The following is a 24,812-nucleotide window of genomic DNA, read 5'->3' on the forward strand; positions in this document are numbered from 1 at the left end:
CTCCAAGCCACAGACTAGAACTGCAATAGAACTGCAATTACTTTTTTTTTTTAGACTGGCTGGCAAACCTTGCTTTTGAAATTGGAACCTCTTGAAGGCTGATGGAAAGATGGAAATAGTCCATCTGCTGTGATGGTAATTTCCCTGTCACCTTACTTCCATTAGAAAACACTGCTCTCCAAAATAAAAGGAAACCCAGTTTTGTTGCTGCAACCTGCCAATCTCCGCACACAATTTACATGGCTGCTCTAACTGGAGACACATTACATCCCTCACTTCCAAACTATCGCCTAATAAAACCTGGAAGCTCAAGAAGGTCTGATTTTACTGTCGAGTTTCCAGCTACGCTTATTTTGTTTTGTGAAATTGGATCTGAGCAGCTATGGGCAAAAAGAGATCCCAGCTACATGGATGAGTTGTGGCATTGGAACACTTTGCTGTCCTGAAGGGAGGCTTGTGGGGAAAGAGCCTTCCTCAGCCAGAGCCCCCTGACAAACAACACAACTGGGAGTCCCAGTAAGGTTCACCCATGGGCAAGAATGAGTGTTTGACTGAGCCAGAAAGGACCAAACCAGATGGAACATCTCAGCCAGTATTGCTAGACACTAGCATAAAAACCAAATCTTCAAGTACTACACAGATTTGGGCTTCTAAATTCTCCCTAACTCCTGAAAGACAGCAAGATGATTTAATAAACCACAGTGTTAAGACAGCAGCATTTAGAGGGCCCCAGTTAGAACAGAAATCCCATTGCGGTAAATGTTTTGAGGTTGGTATCTGAGATAATAGACCTTGAAACTTTTGGCAACGTGCTGCTGAGTTCTAAGACCGCCAGCAGCAATACCATTTTAAGAATATCACTTGTAAAAACATCCAGGAATCAAGATCCTTCATACTTGGCAAGCCTGAAAATAAATAACTTTAGGTGTTGACTGGGTATTCAAGGAACCCACCCAGACCTTGGAAGGAAAGGAATTGATGCTCAAATTGATCTGACTGGGGCCTGATGGTCTGCCATGACTGGGAAGCCTTTGGTGGGCCACATATATTTACGACGTTCTCCAAATACTTCTTTTGGATGAGAAGGACATCTCCTGAGAGCTCAATTTATTTCTCCCCTTTTTCTTTTTTTCTCCTTAAACTGGATGTTGCTTGATGGCAACACCGTCCTTGTCTTGAGTGTGCAAACTGTAATAAACGCACCTGATACTCTGAATGTTACTTCTTTATAGCCAAACACTAAGGTAACAAAAGTAATAAACAAAATGCTACAGAGTAAAGCATTGGGTGTTTGCATTGAAAAATTACACTTTGGTTCTAAGCCTAACACTTGAACCCAAGTGGTTTGATTTTTGGGCCTATTTCAACTAGTTTCTCCTGTTTTATGGGCTGACAAATGGGTTGAAGTGCTGCTCTGTATGGAATAAACTTTTTGCTTTGTATAGGCTGGATTTTCAACTGGAGTTTCAGCTGGAGCTGATACAGCTACATCTTGTGCTATCTTAATTCTACTGAAGATGTCATGTTACCTTCTCCTGTCAGAAAGTAACTAACGAAGCCTAGCTGAAATCCAGAGTACACATTAAATACAACTATTAGAGCTCAATTTCTTACTGTTTCTGGGCCAAGAACAGTCCACCAAAAAAAGCTGACAATGAAGAGATGGTAGGCGTTACATCTGACAGGTTTTATTTCTGAAAACAAAACAAAATAGAACTTTGCAGCAGATATAGGAACGCATCTCATATTTTGTTATAAAGTGCTAGTGTCCTACTGAAGAATCAACAGCTTCACCAGCTATAGCATAGTTATTTGTCTCATTTAATATTACGCTGTAGGAAAAGAAAAAAAGCGTTTGAAAGCAGGGTTAGCTACACGTTAAAAAAACCCTCGGATGAACAATGAGAAGAGCCCAACAAAAGGTATCAAGGGGAGAAATGGCAGAGCTTGAGGAGAATGAAGCCTTTCTGCCCTGTGTTCTTCCAAAAGTATTAGTGGATATTTATCTTACCTGACAGTGAAGAGAGTGTCAGTGTAATGCCATGCAGCTGCACGAAGCAACGTAACAAACCAGATCTAGATGCACCCAGAGTTAGCCGGATTCAGCAGGTGTTTTGTTGAAAGAACAAAACGAGAGCAGGTGAAAAAAGATGGGAATCCGAGGAATGCAGATGACTGTTTTAAGGTGATTTGGTAATCAAAAAAACAGAATAGTGACTTCAGTGTTCCTGACTGGGCATATTCTACTGAGGGAATATGTATTTTGTAAGAAGATTTCATCCAGCTTTTTATGCTCATTGAATCAGAGCTTTTATCCCCCTGCCTCAGGTATGACCTTTACACGGCCTTTAATGCTGAAGCTCTTGCAGTCCTGGTGTTTCTTTGCAGACATACTGATGCATACTCAGTAAAGGCAGTCCAAGATTGTGTACATTTCTTCTTCCCTGAGTAAATGGTACATAGTTTAAAAAGAAATAAACCTGAAGGCTGCTTTTGACCTTCTGCTGCTTTTGATTCAGAGACAGGAGTTCTGCTCCCATGTGAACAACTGGTGTCTACTGGCTTCATGAAGCCTGTACTTGGGTCTTCTGGGATCAGAAAAGTACATTGCAATCAAGGAGGCTTCAGGCATCCAAGGACAGGAAAATACAAGATCCCCAGCAGTCTAATTTTCAAGCCTCAAGAGGGTAAGGTAATTGGGCAGAACACAGTCCTGGTTTAATTAAGTTTTCAAAGCAGTGGGGACATTTCAACATCGATGACAGTGGCTACTTATTTCTAAAAGAGAATCCATTTCTGAGTAAGTTCTCTTAGTGTCCAAAGACCGAAAACATGGCAAGGCCACCTTCATGTGAGAGGACTTCTCTTATACTTGGATGGACTATAGATAAGCTTCCCAACTGTGCAAAGAAGAGAAAACCCAGAAACACAAAGCGGATACATGGAAAGCTCAGGAGAAAAGGCCAGCTCTTCTGCCACGGCCCAACTGCAGTGAGTCCTGGCTCTCTCTGGCCCACAATCTCCAGCTTTATGACGATACAAGTCCATCAAATTCTGGGGCACTTGCATGGGTCTACAGATCTTTCCAACAATGTCAACAGTGCTGAACCAGGCTCAACAGTTTTTATTTATTTATTTTTAATGGAAGCTCCTCTTCTCTTATAGACGTGCGTAAACAACAACAAATGGGCAGAAGTTATTTGCAAAATATGTGACATCTTTGTAGTCATTGTGCAGAAGTTGAACGGATGATCTTGACAGGAAACTACAGTCCACAGTTCTGAGGATTTGTCTCTGGGTTTTGGCATCTTCCATTTTCAGGTGGAAAACGAGCTTGTTTCTTTTAAGTATTAAAAAGCCAATGAATTCATACTGTAGCTAAAAACAAATTCTGCAAATACTGCTAACTCAGCCATATGTTAAAGTAAACAATCATTTGATAGTAAAACAGGTGAAGTATCAAAGAAGCTCTGTTTGAATAGTATTTATTTGCAATCATTAGGTTTAAATGGGAAACTGTTTACAGGCACACACTAGATAACCAAAATAGAATGAACATAAAGAAATCTATTTGAAGGTCCTTTTCAAATATTTCAAATATTTTATTAAATATTTTATTCAGTTTCATTATCACAGTTTAATGTACTTTAGCATGTTATACACATGGCTTAACATGTGCACTTAAAAATATCAAATTAGAGGTTTTTGAAGAAAGTATGACATTCTGTAAATGTGCTTACTGACTTTTAACTACACACATCTAAGGCGGCAGTAGCTCTGTTATACCAATGATGGAGATGAACTATTGTAAGGCATGTTTACACCAAGCTTTGGAGAGAATAAAAAATACTGGGTCAAAATTCAGTGGACTTATATGTGAGAACAAAAGCTGAAGGACTGGGCCCTAGCAAGAAAGATGATAGCAAATCAGTTGTGTTAAAACTGTCAACAGATACTGGTTATTAAAAGCAAGCACTGCTGAGAAAGAAGGTTTTCGTAGCATCCAGGTCAGCAGGATCTGTGGTTTTTTTTCAGGTGTGATTTTTGAAAATCACACCGTATGGTGTAATATGAAGGAAAGAGACTGAAATCTAGCAAGAAAGTTGGAAAACTATCGTCTAAGAAACCTCAAGTTGTTTTATGACCTAACGCAGGAACACTTTTGTACAGAGAACATGTTGCAAGTCACTGCCCTCTGATGTGTATATGCGTATCTATGCATACATGCAGACACATGCACATATACGCCTCTCTCACTTTTGTCACCTTCAAGGCCCCAACCACTGACTGAAGTGTTACCAGTGTATGGGAGAGAACAAGGTTTCAGCTGCAGGGGTGAAAAGATTAGACCATTACATTGGGAAGCCTAGTTAATTAGTTAGCCTGTACAGTTGTGGTTCTTTCCAGTAGAGTACAGTGTGGGTCTGCTGGAATATGCTAACAGTTAAGATCCAGAAACTACAATACAACTCTTTGGAAGAACTCAATAGATGTCAAGCTACTTGCAGTAATTTTTTAAACTGCAGGTCAATGAAGGTCCTAGGCCACAATGACTTGCCCCCACCAGGAACATCACTCAAGCCCAAGCTTAACTCCAAGCGCGTAGTGGTCTGTAACCAGGGTTCCCGCGCTCTCACAGCGCACACCACAACGCTGCCCCGTAAGTACAAATGGTTTTCAGCTTAAGCTTGGGTGTGTTGCTGAGTGGAGAACTCGTGTCAAGTCTTCCTAGATTTCTGCCGTAGAAGAACCAGTGGGGGAACATAAAATACACATCCATCTCATAACCTTCTTCAAAGTTGTCAATTCAGTAGAAAATTCTGAGTATATAAATGACTATAATAGTACTTGGGTGAGAGCATAAACCTCACTGTGCCTTTTAATTGAGGAATTCAGGGGAGGAGGCAAGTAACTCACAGACTGAACGCACTCATTCACGGCGTTCAGTGTCCTGAAGTGCCTCAGCATCCTGGCAGCTGTAGGTGACAGTTCCACAATATGTACAAGGTCAGGAGAATGCCACAAGTATTACAAAACATGGCAAAGATACCTAGGAGCTCTACAGTCATCAAATAAGCACGGCAAACAAACGGCACCTAATGGATAATGTATGATATACAACACACAAGTTGCACAGTTATGTTTCCTTGAGAAATCAGGATTGCAAACAAACTCCAGAACAAGTTTCAAGAGCAGCATTTGGCTTCCTGCCTCACCTCTGGCAACACCTGAAGTCCACCCACCACCCCACAAGAGCTGCATTTTCTGCTGTTTCAAAAACCGACCTCACTGAACTAACCAGAGCTACCAGTCCCATGTCTTGCAGCCCATATGACTACGGCAGAGGTTAAAAAACAACACGCTCCAGCAACAGAGTTTGGCTACCACTGCATATTCAGCCTTTACATTGTCTGCACTATATAAACGTTGCTCTTGGAAAGTAAAGCACACAAGGATATACAAATGGGATCAATGGCTGAAAAGATTACACAATCAAGCCTGAAAGCAAATGGAAGTTAATGAAAGTAGTCTTTTAGGAGAGGTAGCCATATTAGACTCAGCATTCAAAAAAAAAGGGAGTGCACTCAAAGGGTCAACACACATTGTAGTCTCTTGTTGACTCATCATGTTTTTGTTTTTCCTGCTTTTTTTTCCAGCATGTACACACCCAGGCGCGCGCACACACACACACACACACACACACACATATATACACACATCTATCTTTTCTGCTAATTCCCCTTGGTTGCCATAACTTTGCCACACTGAGAACAAAGGCCAGCTTTCCTTTCAACCTCTCTTTGTTGTCCCACTGTTGCTTTCAGTCTGTTCAGGATCTGTACAGTAGCTAAACAGGCAGTGGAAATTAAAATCGCTTCAATTTAATATCCTGTTCCAAAAGATAGCATCCAAACTATAAGGCATTCCCTTGTTACAATGCGAGCTACAACTCTCCTGGGTTTCTACTTGATACAAACTGCAGAGAGCTCTTCAGCCTTGTGCTACAAAAGCAGCTCTCACCCAAACAATGAAGACCAAAGCTGGAATTCAAACACCGCAATTTCACACGCTTCTACCCGTCCCCTGTTCCTGTGCCCCCTTCCAACAACGCTTATCACTTTAATTTCAAAAGTCATGCACCAATGCTATAAAATAGAAACCCAAACTACCAAGAAGTCTCTTGCTCATGACTTTGGGATATTGTATTAGTATAAAAGAGCATTCAGTCATCTTAAATAAATATATTCTATTCTGAAATCACAGCACATTCAAGGGGTAGTTACTGCCATAAGCAGAGCATTAAGTAATCTCCATAGATGTTTTTAGAACCATAGAATCATTTAGGTTGTGAAAGACCTTTAAGATCATCGAGTTTTGATTGATTTGTTCTAATATCTGGAAAATAACCTACTGTGGGGATAAGAATCTGCATCTCAAATGTTCTGCAGAACATTTTTCCCATATTTGTATACAGTACTAGAACAATTAAGAAGACATTACAGTAATTTTCTCCCAGCTGCTTAGATTTGTAGCTTCGGCTACGATAATGTATTTTGTATACCCCAAAACTACATATGAAATATCAAAGATCACTAAATAAATAAAAGCCAAGGAAAACTGGGACAGTACTGCATTTTGCACTTGAGACAAGATTCCCCCCTCCCATGGATAAGTCACAGAGTACGACTACGGTAAATGCTGATCTTTTTTTTAAAAGAAAGATTTATACACAGGTTCAGATCCAGAAAATAATGTGAAATGCATAAATATTGATAGCTTTAGCTAAGTTAAAATGGGTTCAGTAAAGTATGATACAACATATTCAGAATAAACAAAGCAGAAAAGCATCATATTTTGGTTTGCTTGAGATATACATAAGGTGCAACAATTTCTTCTCTAGAGGCATTTGTGGACAATGTGTTAACGGTAACAGTGTTTGCTGGTATACTGAAGTACACACAATAGCAATAAGATTTTCCAAAACAAAAGCAGCTGAAATTAATAAAACTTAAACCAAAACAAACAAGGAAAAACCCCAACCCAAATACAGTAAGATATTGGTCTGAAATTTTTGTTGTGCTAACAGACTTTGTTACCTGAAAATACTGATACCCCTTCTAGTAGATTCAGGGAAAATTCTAGCTACTGAAATCAAGACATCACTCAGAGAACCAACAAAGGCAAATGCCTAGTGAACTATAAAGCTTTGCAGGATTTCTGCTACTCTCAGTGCCTAATCGCTTAAAAATTAAGCATATCTACAAAAAGGTTTATAAGTATCTGAAAACAGTCATATCCAGTAAACTGACCCAACCCTACCCCCTCTCTAAGGGAAAGTCAAGGAAAAGCAGATCAAGTAAGATATTAATTCATATAGAAAAAAGTAATTTTCTGTTTCTTTTAAAAAAGGTACCATTAATATACAGAAATATCTTCAGGAACAATATTGAAATTTAAATCGAGGAAGGATGGGGTACTTTGACAAAAATATATCTACTCTAAAGGTTTCTAGAGAAATAAGTTAGTACCATTGTCAACGTGAACGGCCTGCACTGTAAGATATTTGGATTTCAGCTAATTATAAAGTGGTCCAAAACTCCAACAGCCACCTTACTGTGACCCAACAGCTTTAAGTCTTTTAAGTTTCTCCTGTCTTGTTAAAATAACTTATAAAACTTTAATAAAATCTTATTAAAAATACCGCCATAGGCTGCAATGGCATTCCAGGGGCTCTTAGTCATGTATTCACCTGAATTTTTAAAAAGCCTTTTCACTGACTCATTGGCTCATAAATTTTGTTGTTCTTTTGTTGTTGTTCCCTTCTTCCAACACATGCAATCTTGATGGTGCTGTTTCAGTGACACTTCCCCATCTCCCTGCCCTTTGTTAGACTTTCAATCCGCTGTTACAACTCGTCGTGTGGTGTGTTGTATGTTGTTTCCCGACACTGAACCAGAGACTTTCACTTAACTACAACAACGAAAGGCTAAACCTCGCAAGCATTAATAGAGTTACTGTCCATATGGCTATTACATCAAATTAGTTACAAAATAACCCCAGAACACATTATCAATTCAGTCAAGTATAAATAAGAATGCCTGATAGAATGATGTAAACTCGCATCATTTAAAGACTTAATTCAAAGAACTTCAAACTCAATCTAATACTATCAAAAATTCAGCCGGTATGACGAAGACTAATAGAAAATTATTGCTGGAGTCCAATTTGGTAAATTGTTGTGCTACAATGCAAAAAGTAGGGAAACATCTTGTGCTATAGAAGAAGTACCCTGTTGAATTTGTAGCTTTAGATCAATTACTAGTGATCATTTTGCATCTGTTGGTAGGAATCAATGCTTGGTTATACAATAGTGTAAGTCAAGATAGCGAAGGTAACGGGCCAAGTGATGCACTCGGCCTGCTTTTGGGATGTATTTATGAGAGCAAAACAAAAATTCAACGTAAGCAAAGACAGAAACTGGCAGATGGATCTGTTTGGTAGTCTGAATTCAGTCAAACGTTACTCTTGGTTGTAGTTTATCAGTATACAACTTGCTGCTTCACCAACACAAACTGTAATTGGCCTTTTATGGAAACTCTGAAGCTGATTTGGACTGTGCATAGTAACTACAACAATGCCAGTGTCTGTAGAATGTAAAAGGTATGTGTATCAGTGTACATGTATATCGAGAAGTCACGGTTTCAGGTTTCTCAGAACGGTGAAATAATACTAAGGTCACTTTTGAAAAACACATTTGCAGTACTTTTTGTTTACAGGAAAGTTTCAACACGTCGCTCAGATATCTATGCAAAAATAAAGGAACCCTCCAAGGCATAAAAGACAAGTCAATTATCTGTAGTATTTTCTTTTCCATACACCACTCCTTCTTCTAATGCACATCATCCTGGTTATTCAAAGCTAAATTAAAAAGAAACAAACCCAAACATAGCCTGTCAGAATTTTTGCCAGTAAACTCTACCACTCTGGTGGCAAATATAAAAGTGCAGAACATCTGGACCACATGGCTGCCCAAACACCGCTAACAATGGTACATCTGTCCAGGCTGCCTTGAGTTCTCTGGAACAGGTTTTAAATTCATTCTACAATATAAACGTAGGCATAACCTATTAATATAAACCATCTTAGAACTTAAATCTTCATGTACAAAAATGACTAAGAATATCTAATAATAACTAGTGCAGTGCGTCAGTGTTTTTGTTGTTGTTGTAGGTTTTTTTTTTCATTTAGAATAACTAGGTATTATACGAAACTAGTTGCCGTACTCTCTGGTTGGTAAAAGAGATGCTGTGTGAGCTAACAGTAAAGGCAGCCATTTTCACACCAACCACCTATTTACTGTTTAAAAGCCTTCAATAGAAAGCAAGCTCTAGGATCATTCCATTTCTGTTCATTAATAGACAATTAATATCTCCCTCCTACATACTGGGTTCCGATTTGAGGACCTGGCCCAAGTTGCTAACGTCTGGCTTCCAGTGAATTCTGGGCCACTCAGAGCAATAAGCACTTGCTTGCAGTCTATAAGTTTCCATCATATGGACTGACTAGCTTCCCTTGGTAAAGACAAGGCTAGGATATTAGGTAAAGCACAATGTTTTACAATAAAGTGGAGCTTCACTGGTCAGCGCAGGAAATAAGCACTGGAGCCTGAGACATTTCATTTGGCTGTCCGTCATGTGGGAGAGGTGTGGCCCTCTGACTTCTGCAAAAGAAGAAAAGAAAAGCCACCGGTCATTATTTTGAGCACAGGAGGTGCTCTTATCAGACCAGAAAGGACAGAAAGCGGCACGTGATACGGTTTAACATCTGACATTACAGCTCTGTAACTCCCTGCTGATACAGATGCCTACACACCGCTGTGACACGCTCCTTTTAGTAGTATTCCCGCAACGGTAACACAGCATCCTGAGGACAACCCGCAACACCACGCAAAGTCTGGCAAAACCAAGTAGTGATGGTTATTTGACCACACAAAACAAAATGCAGAGCTCAAGAGTAAGCTAAGAGTGCACAAGTGGCCCCACTCATTTTGTCAGGGAGCGGCTCCAGCTCTCGGAAGCTGAGAGTACAGCTCGTGTGTGGCAAAGGAAGGTAAATGCACAGAGGCACATATCACGTTAATGCGAGTCAATAGCAAGCTTTTAAGCAATATGGAAATATACTCAGCAGCAGAGTTGCGCTTTGGGATTACTCCAGGCTTCATGACTTAACACTTCATCAGCCTTAACACAACATCTCTTTCATTACTACAGCAGTGTTAATTTACAAATGATCCCCTGGCACAGGGGATCATAAAAATAAACTGCGCCAGAATTATGTGCTGGAAATCAACATCAATCATTGTAGCAGATGGACTCAGGAGAGGTCCTTTGCAGCTTGCCTTTTAAAATACATACACAAACCACGTCACTGCCTGTTATCTAATCTCACAAGTCAGGTTCTATTTTTGTTACAGTATGTGTCATTCGCAGCAATTAAAATCTGGAGCCCATTCTTATTTACACAAGGGCCATTTTACCTCCCCCTGGCACAGCTAAGAACCCAGCAGAAACGGGGGTACCAATACGCACTTTGCACAACCAGTGTGCAAGGAAGCGGCCTTGGCGCAAAACGCAGCTCAGGCTCACACCATTTAACTGGGGCATGCACAAGGTAAACAAAGCTAAACAGAAGCGTCCGGATGAAAACTATGCTGCCACTTCCAGACAAGCTCTAACTACCATTAAAAAGGAGTTTGGCTTCCGTGGCCCAAGGCTCTGTGAAATCATTTAATAATTTAATTCAAACACTGAAGAAACACAACAAGCAAACCTCTAATGCCGTTCTTCACATCTCTGGCTATTTGCAAATAAAGAAGCGAGTTGCAAAAGGTAACAAAGAGTCAACAGACTAGGAAATAGAGAAGCATCTAGCCCAAAAGATTTAGGTTTCTGTTTTGACTTCCATTTGCCAAGTCTGTGAGAGACATGGTTAAGTTTCTACTGAGAAAGAGTCCTCCCGTGTTGTAATTTTCCCCCAGGGTGATTACAGGCTGGAATTTGCAGCAGTTGCTGGACATTTGTGAGTTTGGTGTTTTTCAGGCCCCACGGAAGGTGCTGCATTGCTCCAGCCGCACGATGACATGACAGAAGGCGGCAGTAATAAAGAAAGATCCAAACAGAATGTCATGTAGAACATCAGCTCACTTCAGCAGGGATGAGAGGAGGACAAGAACTCTTAGAGGGACAAAGAGGGAAAAACCACAGCAAAGCAAATCCTGTTGCTTGTGTTCAATTCTGGTCAGTGTTAATGGAAATCAATGAAACCACAAGGGTTTGAGTGAGAGCAGAGCTTAGCACAGCACTTTCCCAAGTCTCACTTCGTGGCTTCTGACCACAGAAGACGACAGAAATTAGTTCAGACTTTTGCAGTCTTGATAGCAGACGCTGGTTTTGCAATGCCAGGAGGAAAGGCCAGGCTGACTGCAGCGTGAAAACACTTCTCACCCAAACCAATGTTGCTTAAGCAAGACAAGAGCTTCTACAGAGAAGAGCTAGCAGGCTGGGTTCAGCTGACTTTGTTTCTTGCAGGGCCTCTGAGCTCCTGAAAAGCCTGTCAATGTTTGATGTGCAGCCTGAGCACACAGGACTGGGTTGGCGGACAGGGACCACGAGATCAGCAGTAAACCGAGGTTTTAAATTGTTTCGTCAGCCACTGCCTTGTGGAGTTTCTTAGGCAGCCAGAAACCTGTCAAACGCCATTTACAGAGGCTGTGATGGTTTCGAACTGGCCCAGCACTTCCTCACTGATGTTCCACTGCAGGAAAGGATGGGTTTTCATCTCCAATAAGCTACAGCATCAAAGAACAACACTAGATAATTAGAAGCCCAGGAGGACTTGCTGCCATCGGTTTCCTCCCTCATGCAGGATCTGCCCACACAGAATTGATCCAACAGCCCTAAGTAGCCTGCACATTCTCCACCTCATCTGTGTGGATGGTCTGCCCAGTAACTGGGAGGACCAACCCAAACTAGCATGGCTTTCTGTCACCAAGAGTTCTGCCCCATGCCATTCTGAGACGCTTTGCCTCTTTACAAGAGTAAAAATAACAAGTTAGCTTCCTTCGGCCATGTTCAGCATACAAACTTCAGCTGAAGTTATATGAAATTCCACAGCCTTAGGCCACTGAAAAAAAAGAAATCAGCATGCAATAGCTATTTAAATCTGATATTATCTTACAAAGGGCATATGATAATTAGAACTTCTCAACTGTTAGGATCTCAAGGAGCCTATGAACCTGTTTATATAAAAAATACCTGGCAGGCATCTTACCAGGGAGAACCATTTAACTGACTACTGAAATACATCACATTGTCATTTAGGTGAAGACTTAACACTACTAAGCAAGCGGTGTAGAACAGACATTCATAGAAAGCTCTGGAAGAGGAAGCACAGAGGAAGCCAAATTAAACAGTCTGCCGTTCACATGCTTTCTGAACAAGCTGGCAGCCATATACTATTCACTAAGACAACAAGGGAAAAAGAAAACCATACCTGTGTACGTTTTCCATGGCCGCTACTTCTGCCAGAGCAGCTAAGCTAAAAAATGCAGATACCGCTGGCATATCTGACGTAATACTATGACTTTCTTCTGTCTCTGCATTTCTGGAGCATTCACTGTTACAATCTGTTTCTGCGCTCGATGTTTTCTGAAGAGTACTTTGTGGCAGCTCTTTTGGCTTCTCCTCTGCAACAGAAGAAAGTTATGCTTGCAAATCTAACCCTTAAAGACACAGCAGCCCGTCGAAAAACTGACTAGTCTGGTGTTAACCAAATCTTTGCCCTGAGGACTTGGATTTTGCAAGTGCAATGCAATTCATGTTGCAACCTCTTCTGACCCAAGCTATTGGCAGAAGCACAGTGCTAAGGTTTATGAAGCAGTTTACCGATTTTGCGTTCAACTGAGTTTGATCTTTTAGGTCAGGCAAAAGAGCTTTCGTGTATGTTTAAGACACAGAAGTCCTGGAAGATTATCTTAACTGCAGAGGACTCCTGCAATGACTGTGGCATTGACTGTCATATTATGGAATTAATTTTTACATCCTATCACTAGGTGCAGTGTAATTTCTTTGCTGGACTCAAAACAAATTATGAAAGGTAACTGTTTCCTACTTCTCTATATATCAGCTGTTAGTTCACAGTATGAAATATCCAGGGAGAGAAGAGAGATTTAGACATTCAAACAAAAGAAGTTGGCCATTATGGACTCAGAGATTTCCCAGTTGATTGATACCTGTATTTTGAAGAATGACCTTTCTAAGCAGGTAGGAAAACAAGCTAACTGAATCGTACTTCCCTGATCAGTTGCTCATACTTCCAAACCTTCTCCAACGATTCGATTTTAATAAAATTTAAACTCCAATTTCCTTACCCAGTGTCCCTCCTGCTGGTGACACTCGACCATCTGCTGTTCGGACAAGATGTGTGATCTTAGTTTTCCTTGCTTTCCTTTTCTGGCTGCCAACTAAAGGCTCATGCATCATTGCTGGCTCTGGAGTGTTTAGGGCAGATAGAGAAATTTTATTCTTCCAGGCAGACTCACTGGAAATTCTGTCTTCTGAGAATATGGCTGAAAGAGGAAAAATATGCAGTTTTACATGTAGAATAATACAGCTACTAGCTATGCTCATTTACCATTTTGCATCTAGCTGCATAAAGCCTTCCCTCACAGGTACTCAGAGCATAACCTATGGCAAGGTATCATCCAAATGCTGCAGATATTTGCAGGGGAATAGTAGCATCAGCTCTTAAAAAATATCTTGGAAGGTTCACGTTTCTAATATTTGCCAAGAAAACTGTGAGATGGGCAGCAGCACTTCAGCGGGAGGAGGGTATCAAACAGTCTGTATAAAACACACTGCAATGGAAGATGCCAGCAAGTAGCTAAGAGACAAAATGTATTTAAGGAACAATAATGGTCCTCACATAAGCTTATCTTAGCTCACAGACAGACTCACAAGCAGAATTCAGGAATTCCTGACTAACCCCCAGTCTACCTCTGCAGTCATTCTACATCACCTCCTCCAAGCAGAGGGAAATACTGCCTTTAAAAAACAACAAACCTAACAAAACATCCGAAAGGCAACAAATACAAAAGCAGAGCTGGATCACAGTTAAAGACAAGAACGCTAAAAAAAAACCAGCCAAGGCATGGGATAAAATGCCATGACGGAAATACTGCCTACATAAAGTCAAATGAGAAGAGAACAGTTTGAATCTTTCTCAGCAGTACCAGTGCAGGCATTTCAAAGTAGCCTTCTGCGCTGAACTGGAACACGATCACAAATTTTTACTGAACTAAAGTCTCTTTAATCTTGTTCATGAAGGAACTGGTCAGACAGCAACCACAAAATGTATTTAAGCTTCCAAAGTCTGATGAGTGCGCAGTCATCAAGCATTTGATTTAATAAACCATGCTGCTGATACCATAGGGGATCAATCTGTGGCATCTTTTTTCCACCTGTGATACAAGTATTATGAAGCCTACTCCATCTGCGATCACTGTTAAGCTAGGGTTAGAAAGAGCCTACAGGTAGCAACGGGAATGTCTATATCACTTCTTACAGCTGTCTTGTCTAACCTGTTTTGAAATTGGGAGCACTCATGGTGTCTGCACCAAGTCCTTGGGTTTTTTCCTCCCAGTGCACGGTATCCTGAGTCATTTTGTATTTTTTCCTAATGCCTGCACCTCATCTCCCTTGATGCATTTCCAGCCCACTATTTTCTTTACTTCCGGTCAGGTTATACCCCATTTCTTGGCAACAGTCCTTTATGTACTTAACAGCTGTTTCTGTGTCAACAGCTATCATTCTCTTCCCTACTACTTCTTTCAATCTTTTTTCTCCTTTTAAAGTTCTGGTTAAGATCCACTTGTTCACTTTCTAGGTGGTAGGACCAACAAAGTTACACACACAAAACCCAAGCCAGAGTGCAAACAACTGCTCTTTCAGAAGGGCCAAGCACTGAACAAAACCAGCCTCCTGCACTGAGACTGGCTGTGTCAGGCAGGAGCACTTGACCTCTGCACAGTAGCCTAGCAGTCTGCATGGACTTTGCCCTCTTTCACTTCAGTGTGTATTTACTGTTTATTTATTGTTTGCTTTGTAGATTTAATGAGCTGCCTATTCAAAGACATGGCTAATAGAACCTCTATCTTTTGCTAGTTTCTTTAACTGTTAACTGTGCAATGATGCGGACTGGGTGAAGAGAACATCTGTAATGCGTTTTATCTTGTTAGCTGTTGCCCTTTGCTCTTTTAAGTGGGAAAGGACCTTTTAATGTTTTATGGCGTAAGAACACAACCAGATCTAGTACAGACGTGTAAAAACATTTGGAAATGTTCCAAACATTAATTCATTTGCGTTCTTAATGCACCTTCATATCTTCTTCTGCAAAACATTTTCGAACTTGTACATGTTCTCTATTTTGGAAAAAAGCACACAGCTTCAGCTAGCTTTCCTCAGTGTTTAGCTAGAGCTGCTAACCTTTCCATAGCAGAGCTATGCTGGAAAACTTATTTTTTTGTAAAGAGAGCAAGACAAATCACAAGAAAAGATCTGTCCCATAACAGCGCCGTTAAGTAGGAGCGCCAATGAATGCAAATGTGACTCTCAAGTCACGTGACTGGGCTAATATTGAGATGTTCAGATAACTGCGCTGAGACCAAAATCTCAATTGGAATGTATCGTTAAATGGGCAGCTTTCTCTCTAGATTTCTTATCTGGGAATTCATAAGGGTTGATTTTATGTTAATGCAATGGTTTGGTTGTAGTTCAACACTGTTAATTCTGATTTGGGGATTTGCTCTAATTAGGTAGTGCTTCGACAGTGCAGTTTAATTCCAGTTTGAGTTTATAATGGCTTTAATCTTAGTAATACAAGTCACTTTTGTTTTTACATTTAAGAAAAAATATTAAGACATGATTTCAAACAAAAAAACATCGTATTGAAAGAAACCTGATTTGGTGTGTTTTTAATTAGATGCATTGTGTATTACAAGCCATGTCAGGTCATTAGAAATTAACCTGATCGGTCAAGACAGCTCCCTTTTACATTTTTTTCTCATACAATATCCATCAAAAAGCTCAAGAAATTCAAGATGAGAAAAAACACTGAAAGGTAAAATAAAAAGAGGTGATAGTCATTAAAGACATGAGGAGTATATGGTCTTGATGTGTTTGACCACGGTGCCTCAGAAACTCAGGATGCAGCAAGTACATTCCCTCTTCATGTCTTAAAGTTTTTAAATCCTTGAAATGAGACTTGAGAGTCCTCTACTTCTTTATCCTCTTCTAGCTCTAAAAGTAAGCTCTTTATCACTTCATCATAACATTGCTGCCATACAGTTTTGAAGGACGGATTAAAGGTGAACAATGAGTATTTTCTGGTATGTGCACTGAAGGGAAGAGCTGCTTTTTTCTTCTCTAGCAGTCTCAGTGAACATTGGGATAACAAATCTTCCCATTTACTTCGTAAGAGATTATTTTTAAGCAGACACAGAACATAACTTGAAAGAAATCGCACAAAGACTTCACTCGGAAGACCCTTTGCACTGAACTCCAGAGGAGAAAGGGGTCTATGCTTCAATGACCACATAGCTTGGCTAAGTGCTAACAGGGGTCCTCCTGCAAGAGGAACGGCACCTCATGGCTTCAGCTGCCAAAGGTGTATCCGATGCTATTCAACATATTGATCCTCCAAACCAGGACTTGGTTTTGCTGGGCAGAAAGGACAAGGCTGAACAAGTTTAACTCCCTCTATTTTTCTTTAATCCATTTCACATCCCTTCTCTTTCCACACAGGCCTGTGTTCAACTGCTGCCCCAAGTAGAGCTCAGCTAATTTTCAGGAGAACCCTGGCTAGAAATGCAATGAGGTTCTGCAGCTATTGTGCAGTCCTGCAAACATGTATTTACATAGTTAGCTTTCCGCATGACAGTAGCACATGCAGAACCACCAGGCTATTTTTGCAAGCAGAGCTGAGCACATGATAGGAAGATGTGGGCCTTTTGGCATGCTTATACCACACTGACAAAAATGACTTTGAGAGAAAAAACATCCAGAGCCAGATTTGTTAAAAGTTAGCATGGACAGCTTACCCTATTCTGCAGTCATGCAGACTACATGCAGTCTTATTTTGCCCATCTTTGTGAACAAGAAAAATGAAGTTGATCAAACTGATTCAACACGCCACACAAGAAGACAAGCTTTTCAGACTGCAACCCAGAAAGACAGACATATTTCAAAGAATTTCTTCAGTGATGCCTGTCTGTTATGAGAGAGAGCTGCAGGAGTTCAACCATATTTGGTGGAGAATGAATGCTCTGTGGGTCTAAGTACACTGGCATCAGGAAGGAAAGGTGGGTTGTAATGCTTTAATGGTCTTTATGAAGTTAAAAAGGGGAAGACCGGCAGAGCAGAGCAAAGCTTCAAGTCACCAGTGCCCGGAGAACCACTTCACCAAGGAAGCACTCTGACCTATACCCAGTGGAAATTCCAGCTCTTCTGACAACGGGATGCTGCTGCAATACTGCTTCCTGAGGCCAGGCACCACAGAGAGCTGCGGCACGGACTGGGGACTCGAAGCAGAGAGGCACTAGCTGATAAAGCAGCAGATGGTCAAGCCAGATGTGTGGATGGAACAGCTGCCTGGATGGGCAGCTCTGCTGTATGATCTTGTGCTGACCCAGTCCTCTTCCAGCCCACATGGATGTCAAAGGCACAGAGCTGCTGGCCCCCTCTGGGCTGCAGCCCTGTACAACATGGCTTTCTCAGCAGATAACCAAAACCAAACCAAACCAAAAGGTCATTCTGTTAATTTTCTGCACTTCGTTTGTGTGTTATTTTTTTTTTTTTTCCCTCAAACATATTTGCTAAGGCTGTACAGACTGATGTGCATGTGGGAGAGCTGATGGAGGACCAGCAGAAGGCAGTGAGCTCTACCAGCTATGGGAGACAAGGCTCCCTCACATACTGGCTAGTGTTGAGGCTGGTGTATAGGCTCATCTCCTCCCTTCCTGGTATGAAGGCCAGCATTGCATCTGCTTGTTACACAACACATGCAAGAGCCCTCAGCACAGCTCACTACATGTACCTGCGAAGACTCATCAGTTGTGATTTACCCCTTGTTATTTAAAGTATTGCTTTCCACCAGAAAGCCTTGACAGTGTTGCAGAAAATAAATCTCTCAGCTGACTGGTGTTCAACCTTCCCAAAGAGGGATGTGTCCCACTGTACTTCTGTCAGCCTTCCTAGGGAAGTGACGTATCTCTTTACATATTCAGTTGCATTACTGTGTGTTTTCTGCCAGGAGGAGCAAGGGTTGTGGCATGTCCAACTGGGATTTTACTGGGCTGCATCCATCCCCGCAAACAACTGCGAACTTTTAATACGGTGATTTGCGCTGGTGATGCTGTGTAAGATATAGTCACCTGGAGTCAAAATTCACTCAGATACTCAAATCAGAGACAGACTCAGACAACATGACCCAATCACATAAAAATTTACCCTTACTGCACTTTTCTTAATTCAAAACACAGATGCACACAGGCATACACACTTTTCAAGACAACAAAACATGAAACCAGCATGACCTCTGCTGACAGTAACCCTTCCAGCTATAAGAATATTCAAGCTCCTTCCTCCAGCAAAATTAACTCCATAAAAACCAAACCCACACATTATTGACTTGTGACTCACCACAAGCATAGACTAACCACAAAAAGGAGTTGAAATTTTCATTTAGTATTTAATTCACTAAATTCTTGTACATTCAAATTGAAATGAAGATGCTGGGATTCCCAGCTTGAAAGCTGTAGAATACGGGACAGTGGAGTCATATTTTAGAGCCCTGCTGCCCAGGAACTCCCGAAAGGATGAAGTTATGCAGGCAGCACATGCTGGCTAGGCTGCACACCGCCTGCCAAGGCCATACCCACACTGCACTTTGCTGATCAACACTGCACTTTCTGTGTCACTACATGGTACACTTAAGAGTAGGCAAGACCACAGATATTTTCCCCTTTGTAACTCTGAGAAAATGCAGTTCCCCACCTATATATATATATATATATATATGTATATATATATGTTTTCATCTTTCCTTTGAGGATGTCTACGTGGGCTGTGCAGCAAGTTCCCCATATCTTTGGCTTCAGTCTTGGGAGGAACTTCACAAACTGGCCCTACTCCAGCAAATGCACAGATGCATCTTTAATGTTTAAACACGATGACATTATTTACATGCTTAACTTCCAAGGACATGCCTCTGTGTTGTGCTGGAATGAGGCCAGGGTACTCAACACTTGCCAGGTTTGAATCTTTGATCATAGTGCACACACTTTATATCAAAACAGGCTGGTTTCCTTTACTGAAATGGAGGTTTTGACATTTTGTTTAGTCACATTTTAGGTCTGCTGATTTTAAGATATTTATATTTTTTACTCTATGATGTATTAAAAGCTTTCTGTTTCTTTTCCCACAGGAGAATTTAAACACCATTTTTCTTCCTAATTTGTCAATGTGGTCTATTAATAATTCAGGAACAAAAATCTGAATGGCACCCAATAAAAGCTACATTAATGTATGATGCCTTTTTCACACCATCATGGAAGCAAGATAGCTACTTCTCACAGGCGACTCTCACCACATGTTTGTTGTACAAATACGACGAAATAGAGCAAGTAATTTCAAAATATTTGCACCATTGAATGCAGCAGAGCTGGCAGAGCCTATGCGGGAAAATAGTGCACACACACCACAGAGGACATAAAACAAAGCATCAGGAAAGGAGAGGAAATGACATGGTCAAGCCTTAGGGAAAGATGTTAAGGATAAAGGTAGCTGGGGGAACTGGAGATGGGGACAGTAATTTTATTATCTTAGAAACAGATATGGATGGGGAAAAAAAAAAATAAAAGAGAAAGAAATTAATGGAGCTACCTAAGTAAGCAGAACCAGAGAGGCTCTTCTGTACCACAGGGATGATGTGTGAGAGAACTCCACTGTGGAAGGGCTGAGGAACAACCTGGATGTGACTTGGTTAGTGTGGGCAACATGACTACAGAAGGGAAAAAAAAAAAGGCCCAGGGAAGCAGTCCAAGCTGTAAACCCGTGCAGATTGTACACTTGAAAATGCCCCTCAGAGGAGTATGTGTGTATGCAGGACCACAACACTGTCACAAGACTGGAAAATTACCAGCAGGACAGCAGGCAAAGCAAGCCCAGGACAAAACTTAAAAAAATGTCCAATTTATCTTCAATCTGAGGAAAACAGAAAGCTGGTTAAGATTTCTACCGAGGGAGGGTTCGTTTAGGTTAGAGATCTAGAGATCTAGATCTAGAGATCTAGAGCAGAAACAAGCTCTGATATACTGACAAGCTTCAGTCTGCAAAGTTCTAGACAGTGACAGGAGATAGGGAGATAGATAAATGCTCTGGCAAAGGCGTAAATAATATGGTCTGATATAGAAGGGAGGGAGATAAGAGCAACCCAAGGACTAAAGAGCTATGAGAGATAATGAGTTCAGGGCCAACTGCAGAATCACCCTTGCTTTGTCAGCTCTGCTGCACTGTGTCCGGAGCAGGAAAACTGCAATTAAGGGAGATGCCAATTAAAAACAAAACAGCATCATACTGGAGTAAGGTAATATGATCAACTGGAGCCAGGAGCTTATACAATCAAAGCAGACAGGGAAATAAGGGACCAAGGCAATCAAAGACTAGACAGCCACGTAGCCTCTGTCTAGAAACATTTCCCCGAGACTGAATTGAGAGAGAAGGCGGCCCAAAACCTTAACTATGTAATGCACTAGTACCTGTGTCCGGAACATTAAGCTTCTGCTTTCTGTGCTTACATTTGGTGACAATTTTGTAGAAAAAGTTCTTTTTCTTAGACTGGCATGAACCTACAGACAACATTAATAATACATACTTTTAATTAGCAGTTTTAAAAAGATAACAATAGTCACAGTATGTACTATACAACCTCCTCTAATACAGAATGCCATTTCATGGGGAAGCACAAAACCCAACCTTCTGCCAGAATGGACTCTGGAGGCTTTCCACAGGCCGTACTTTAACCCATCAGCTCCCAATGCTTAAGTGCATACAAAGCATTTCAGAGACTGATGACATTAGGAAAGCTTAGTCATAAAATCAGACAAGGGTTTTGCTTGTGTGTTTAAAGATACGCTCTCTTCTCGATGTGTACAGAGTTTGGCTGGAAAGAAGTAAGCCTGGATGGTGCTACGTTTTAGACTGGTGACCTAAAGAGTGCTGGTAACACACCAATGTTGTAGCTACTGCTGAACAGTGTCCACAGAACATCAGGGTACCACTTTCTCACTCTGCCACCCCTGTCAGTAGACAGAGGGTGTGCACAAGGTTGAGAGGGGACATAATTGGGACAGCTGACCCACACTGACCAAGAGGTATTTCATACCATATAATGTCAGGCTCAGCAATAAAACGTGAGGGAGAGTTTTTTCCAAAGTAGTCATTTCTCAGGAACTGGTTGGATATCAGTTTGTTGGTGCTGGCTTTTGCATTACTTGTCTGTCCCCACCCCACCTTTGTCTATGAAACTGTCTTTATCTTGATCCATGAGGTTTTTTTCTTGCTTTCTGCCCTTCCATTTCTCTCCCCCATCCCACTGGTGGAGAGCAAGCAAGCAACAGGGTGGGGACTTACCTATGAGCCAGGGCAAAGCCACCACAGGGTGCAAGACTTACCTTTGACTTGGATTACCAGAAATGAGCTTATACTAAGAGCAGAAGTAAAGGCCCCCAGGAGAGAAAAGTGAGGTTATGCCCAGCACATGGCATAATTCCTACTTTGACAGCAGAGACATTACTAACAGTAGTCAGAAGACATCTCACCAGATCACAAATTATGCCACTAGCAGAGGTCGTTAAGATGCTATCCTTTGTCTCACTAATGGAGTAAGCAGCGATACAACAAACACAGACATAGCAGACCTCTGTGAAAAGCCAAATTACAGTCACTCTCACACTTACACGTACCAGCTGGCTAGTAACAAACGACCTGGTGGTTCTTCAAAAACGGCCACATCCCATCCTACCTTTAGACTAAGGCTTAAGGCAATGAACTGCCAAATACAGGATCTTTGCATGACATGTTCAGGCATGAAAATCACAGCTTCTCTTTTAGTAGAGATTAACTAAACTAAACCAATATGGAGAAGGCAAAACACAGCCTGGACCAGAGAGGACATCTGCGTGCAGGAACGGCTGAACAAGGGGGCATTCCTGAGATCACGTGCTGGCTTTAGACAGGATAGAATTAGTATATCCCATCTCAGGCTCTCACTAGCAGGTGCCCCCGGGGCACAGTTCAGGCACACTCACCCATGCAGGGGCTTACAGAAGGCCTGGCTGGGCTACACCTGTTTTTGGGGACAGCAGGCAAGTACTCCTAGACTTGGAACAAGTGTCAACAGTTAATCCAGGGAAAATCCATGACTGAAAAAAATAACTAACCTAAAAGGCTTGTTGTTAGGCAGTGGGCCCGGCATGTGACTTCCTACAGAAAGCTGAAAAAAGCTTTTAATGTTAGTTTACTTGCCATTGTTATGTAGCCATCTGCAAGTAAAAAGTAAGTCCTTTTCTCCTGCTCATTGTTCCCTATTGGAAATATTTTACATGGTTCTTCCTTCCCTCAGCAGTTGTCACAGGATTTAACCACCTGCTAATCCCTGCCTTGTCCATTGTGCTCCCTGAGGGTGGCAGGGATTTCCTGCAGGAAAAAATCCCTATGGCCAAGGGCAGCTGCTTGGGGAAACAGCAGGTAAGAAAATGAACCCGCCATACATAATGAATCATAACTGTATTTCTTCTGTATTTCTGGGCACATGCCCCCCTTGCTCTCACAAAGGTCCCTATGCTAAAGGGCCTCATCAAACAGAGAACACTTCAACATGCTCTTAAGAAAACCAGGACAAACAGGTTTGTCTGCTGATTTCTGCATCTCTCAGGAAGAAGATGCTGTATTTTTAGGTTGTGATCTTTGGAACTTTATGGCATGCAATCTTCAGGCATCTGAATACTTCGAACTGAGCCAAAAAAAACCCCCGAGCTAAGACCGAGAGGAATGCCACAAAGAAGCATCCATTTTAAGCTGATGCTTTATTTCTAGTCCTAGAGGCCACAGACAAAAAAAAAAATGTAGACAATCCTTTTCCCAAATAAAAGTCTACTACACATTCCTCTCCTTGCCTTCCCAAAATGAAAGCTTTAGTGAAGTGCTTAGTGTATAAGTGAGCATTTTTTCACAGCACAAGGCAGAAATAATGACTATGCCTGTTGCTCATTTTTCATACAAGCGGATTAATGACTCACTGCAGACTGCTGACTTCTGTGCAGTGGGATGTTTTGGCACATATGCCATTGGAAAGAAGAAAAAAAAAGGAAATCACTCATAGCTCCAGCAAATGTCGGAGCAGGCCATCTGCACTGATTCACCATAGCTGTATTTTTCAGCCATTTTGTGACATTATTATTGTATATGCACACTTCCCATTCAAAATTCTCGAGGTAGAATTTGCAAAAGTGTTATGGCTTGTTCAATCCTGCTTCCACATTAATTTCAGCGTGAGCGGAATTTGCACAATTTAGAAAACTCTGGGGAAAAACTGCCTCTCATTTAAGAAAGTTCAAATTTTGCCTTGCACATGTGGATTTGAAACAGCTTTCATATTACAAGGTTCTTCAAGTCTTTTTATGTGAAAAGAACTGGCCAAAGTGAGGACTGACCTGACAAGCACAACTGAAGGAGTCAGTGGGCACTGACCCACTCATCTTCTGCTTAGGAGTAGGAAAACATCCTGATTGTTTGGGTTAGGTAGCAGATCAGGCCTCTGGTAGGTATAGGTTAATTTCATTTGACAGAAAAATCAATCTGGCACCATTTACTCCAGAATAAAACATACTAAGGCATACAGACCTAGTTATAGGGGCAGAGAGAGCAGAACAACACCCCAAAAGCAAGAAACATTTCTCCATTTTTATTCACCTAACATCCTGGTGAAGTTTTAGTGTGCAGCACTCCAACCTATTTTCCAAATTTTAAATTTAATTTAGTAGGCACTGATCTGTACACTGCAAAAATTATGTATCTGAGAGCTGAAAATGCCTGGGAGGTTTATGATCCTGCACACACTCATTCAAAAAAGAAATGAATGATTTTAAAAAGTGCTTACTAAACCTACTCCCAGTGATTGTTATCTGTTGTTTGGAAACATCCACAGGCCCCAACCATGACTAGTTCCTATTTGTGCTGGACAGCTAATGATCTTACAGACAGAGACAACCCCAAGGAAAAGCAAAGCAGCAGAAACTCCACAAAACACGGTAATGCAGAGCACAGCTAAATTAAGGTTTCCTACATCCCTACATTCCAGCACAGTCACACCTGTAAGACCCTTCACAGTTCATGCTCATCACACTGAAACGATGTCACTTTCATTTAATTCTGATGGTGTAAAAAACCCCTTGTTAATTCAAAAAGCCCAGAACCATTCCAAACCAAGCTCCATCATTTTGCACAATATATGATTTTCATTTCCTGCAACACTTGCAGGACCCTATTACGCAGACCTGTGTGCTTAACACCTTTGGAAGTCAGTGTTCTCTAACCATCTTTGGGCTTGTCACAGTTCACAGGCAAGCCAACAGCATGATGAGGCTGAATGGTCTCAGTACACCAAAATTAAACTGAGGATTCAGCTTAATGAATGTC

At 41.3% G+C, this 24,812-nt stretch overlaps 1 protein-coding gene across 30 annotated transcripts in view; it reads right to left on the reverse strand.

The window, feature by feature from the left end:
• Window positions 1-1,666: 1,666 nt before the first annotated feature.
• BBX (BBX high mobility group box domain containing) overlaps window positions 1,667-24,812 on the reverse strand; it is a 148,448-nt gene continuing 125,302 nt past the window's right edge. For 27 of the 30 annotated variants that reach the window (XM_065049873.1, XM_065049862.1, XM_065049853.1 and 24 more), the window contains 4 exons: window positions 20,873-20,962; window positions 13,430-13,627; window positions 12,553-12,745; window positions 1,667-9,721 (listed from right to left, as the gene is read on the reverse strand). In XM_065049873.1, coding sequence (XP_064905945.1) covers window positions 9,634-9,721; window positions 12,553-12,745; window positions 13,430-13,627; window positions 20,873-20,962 — 569 coding nt within the window. In that variant the 3' untranslated portion in view covers window positions 1,667-9,633. The remainder of the gene's footprint in view (window positions 9,722-12,552; window positions 12,746-13,429; window positions 13,628-20,872; window positions 20,963-24,812) is intronic. The other 3 variants (XM_065049849.1, XM_065049848.1, XM_065049875.1) reach the window with 1 other exon arrangement.

The sequence above is a fragment of the Columba livia genome, chromosome 1, assembly GCF_036013475.1.
Source record: "Columba livia isolate bColLiv1 breed racing homer chromosome 1, bColLiv1.pat.W.v2, whole genome shotgun sequence".
Classification (NCBI taxonomy): domain Eukaryota; kingdom Metazoa; phylum Chordata; class Aves; order Columbiformes; family Columbidae; genus Columba; species Columba livia.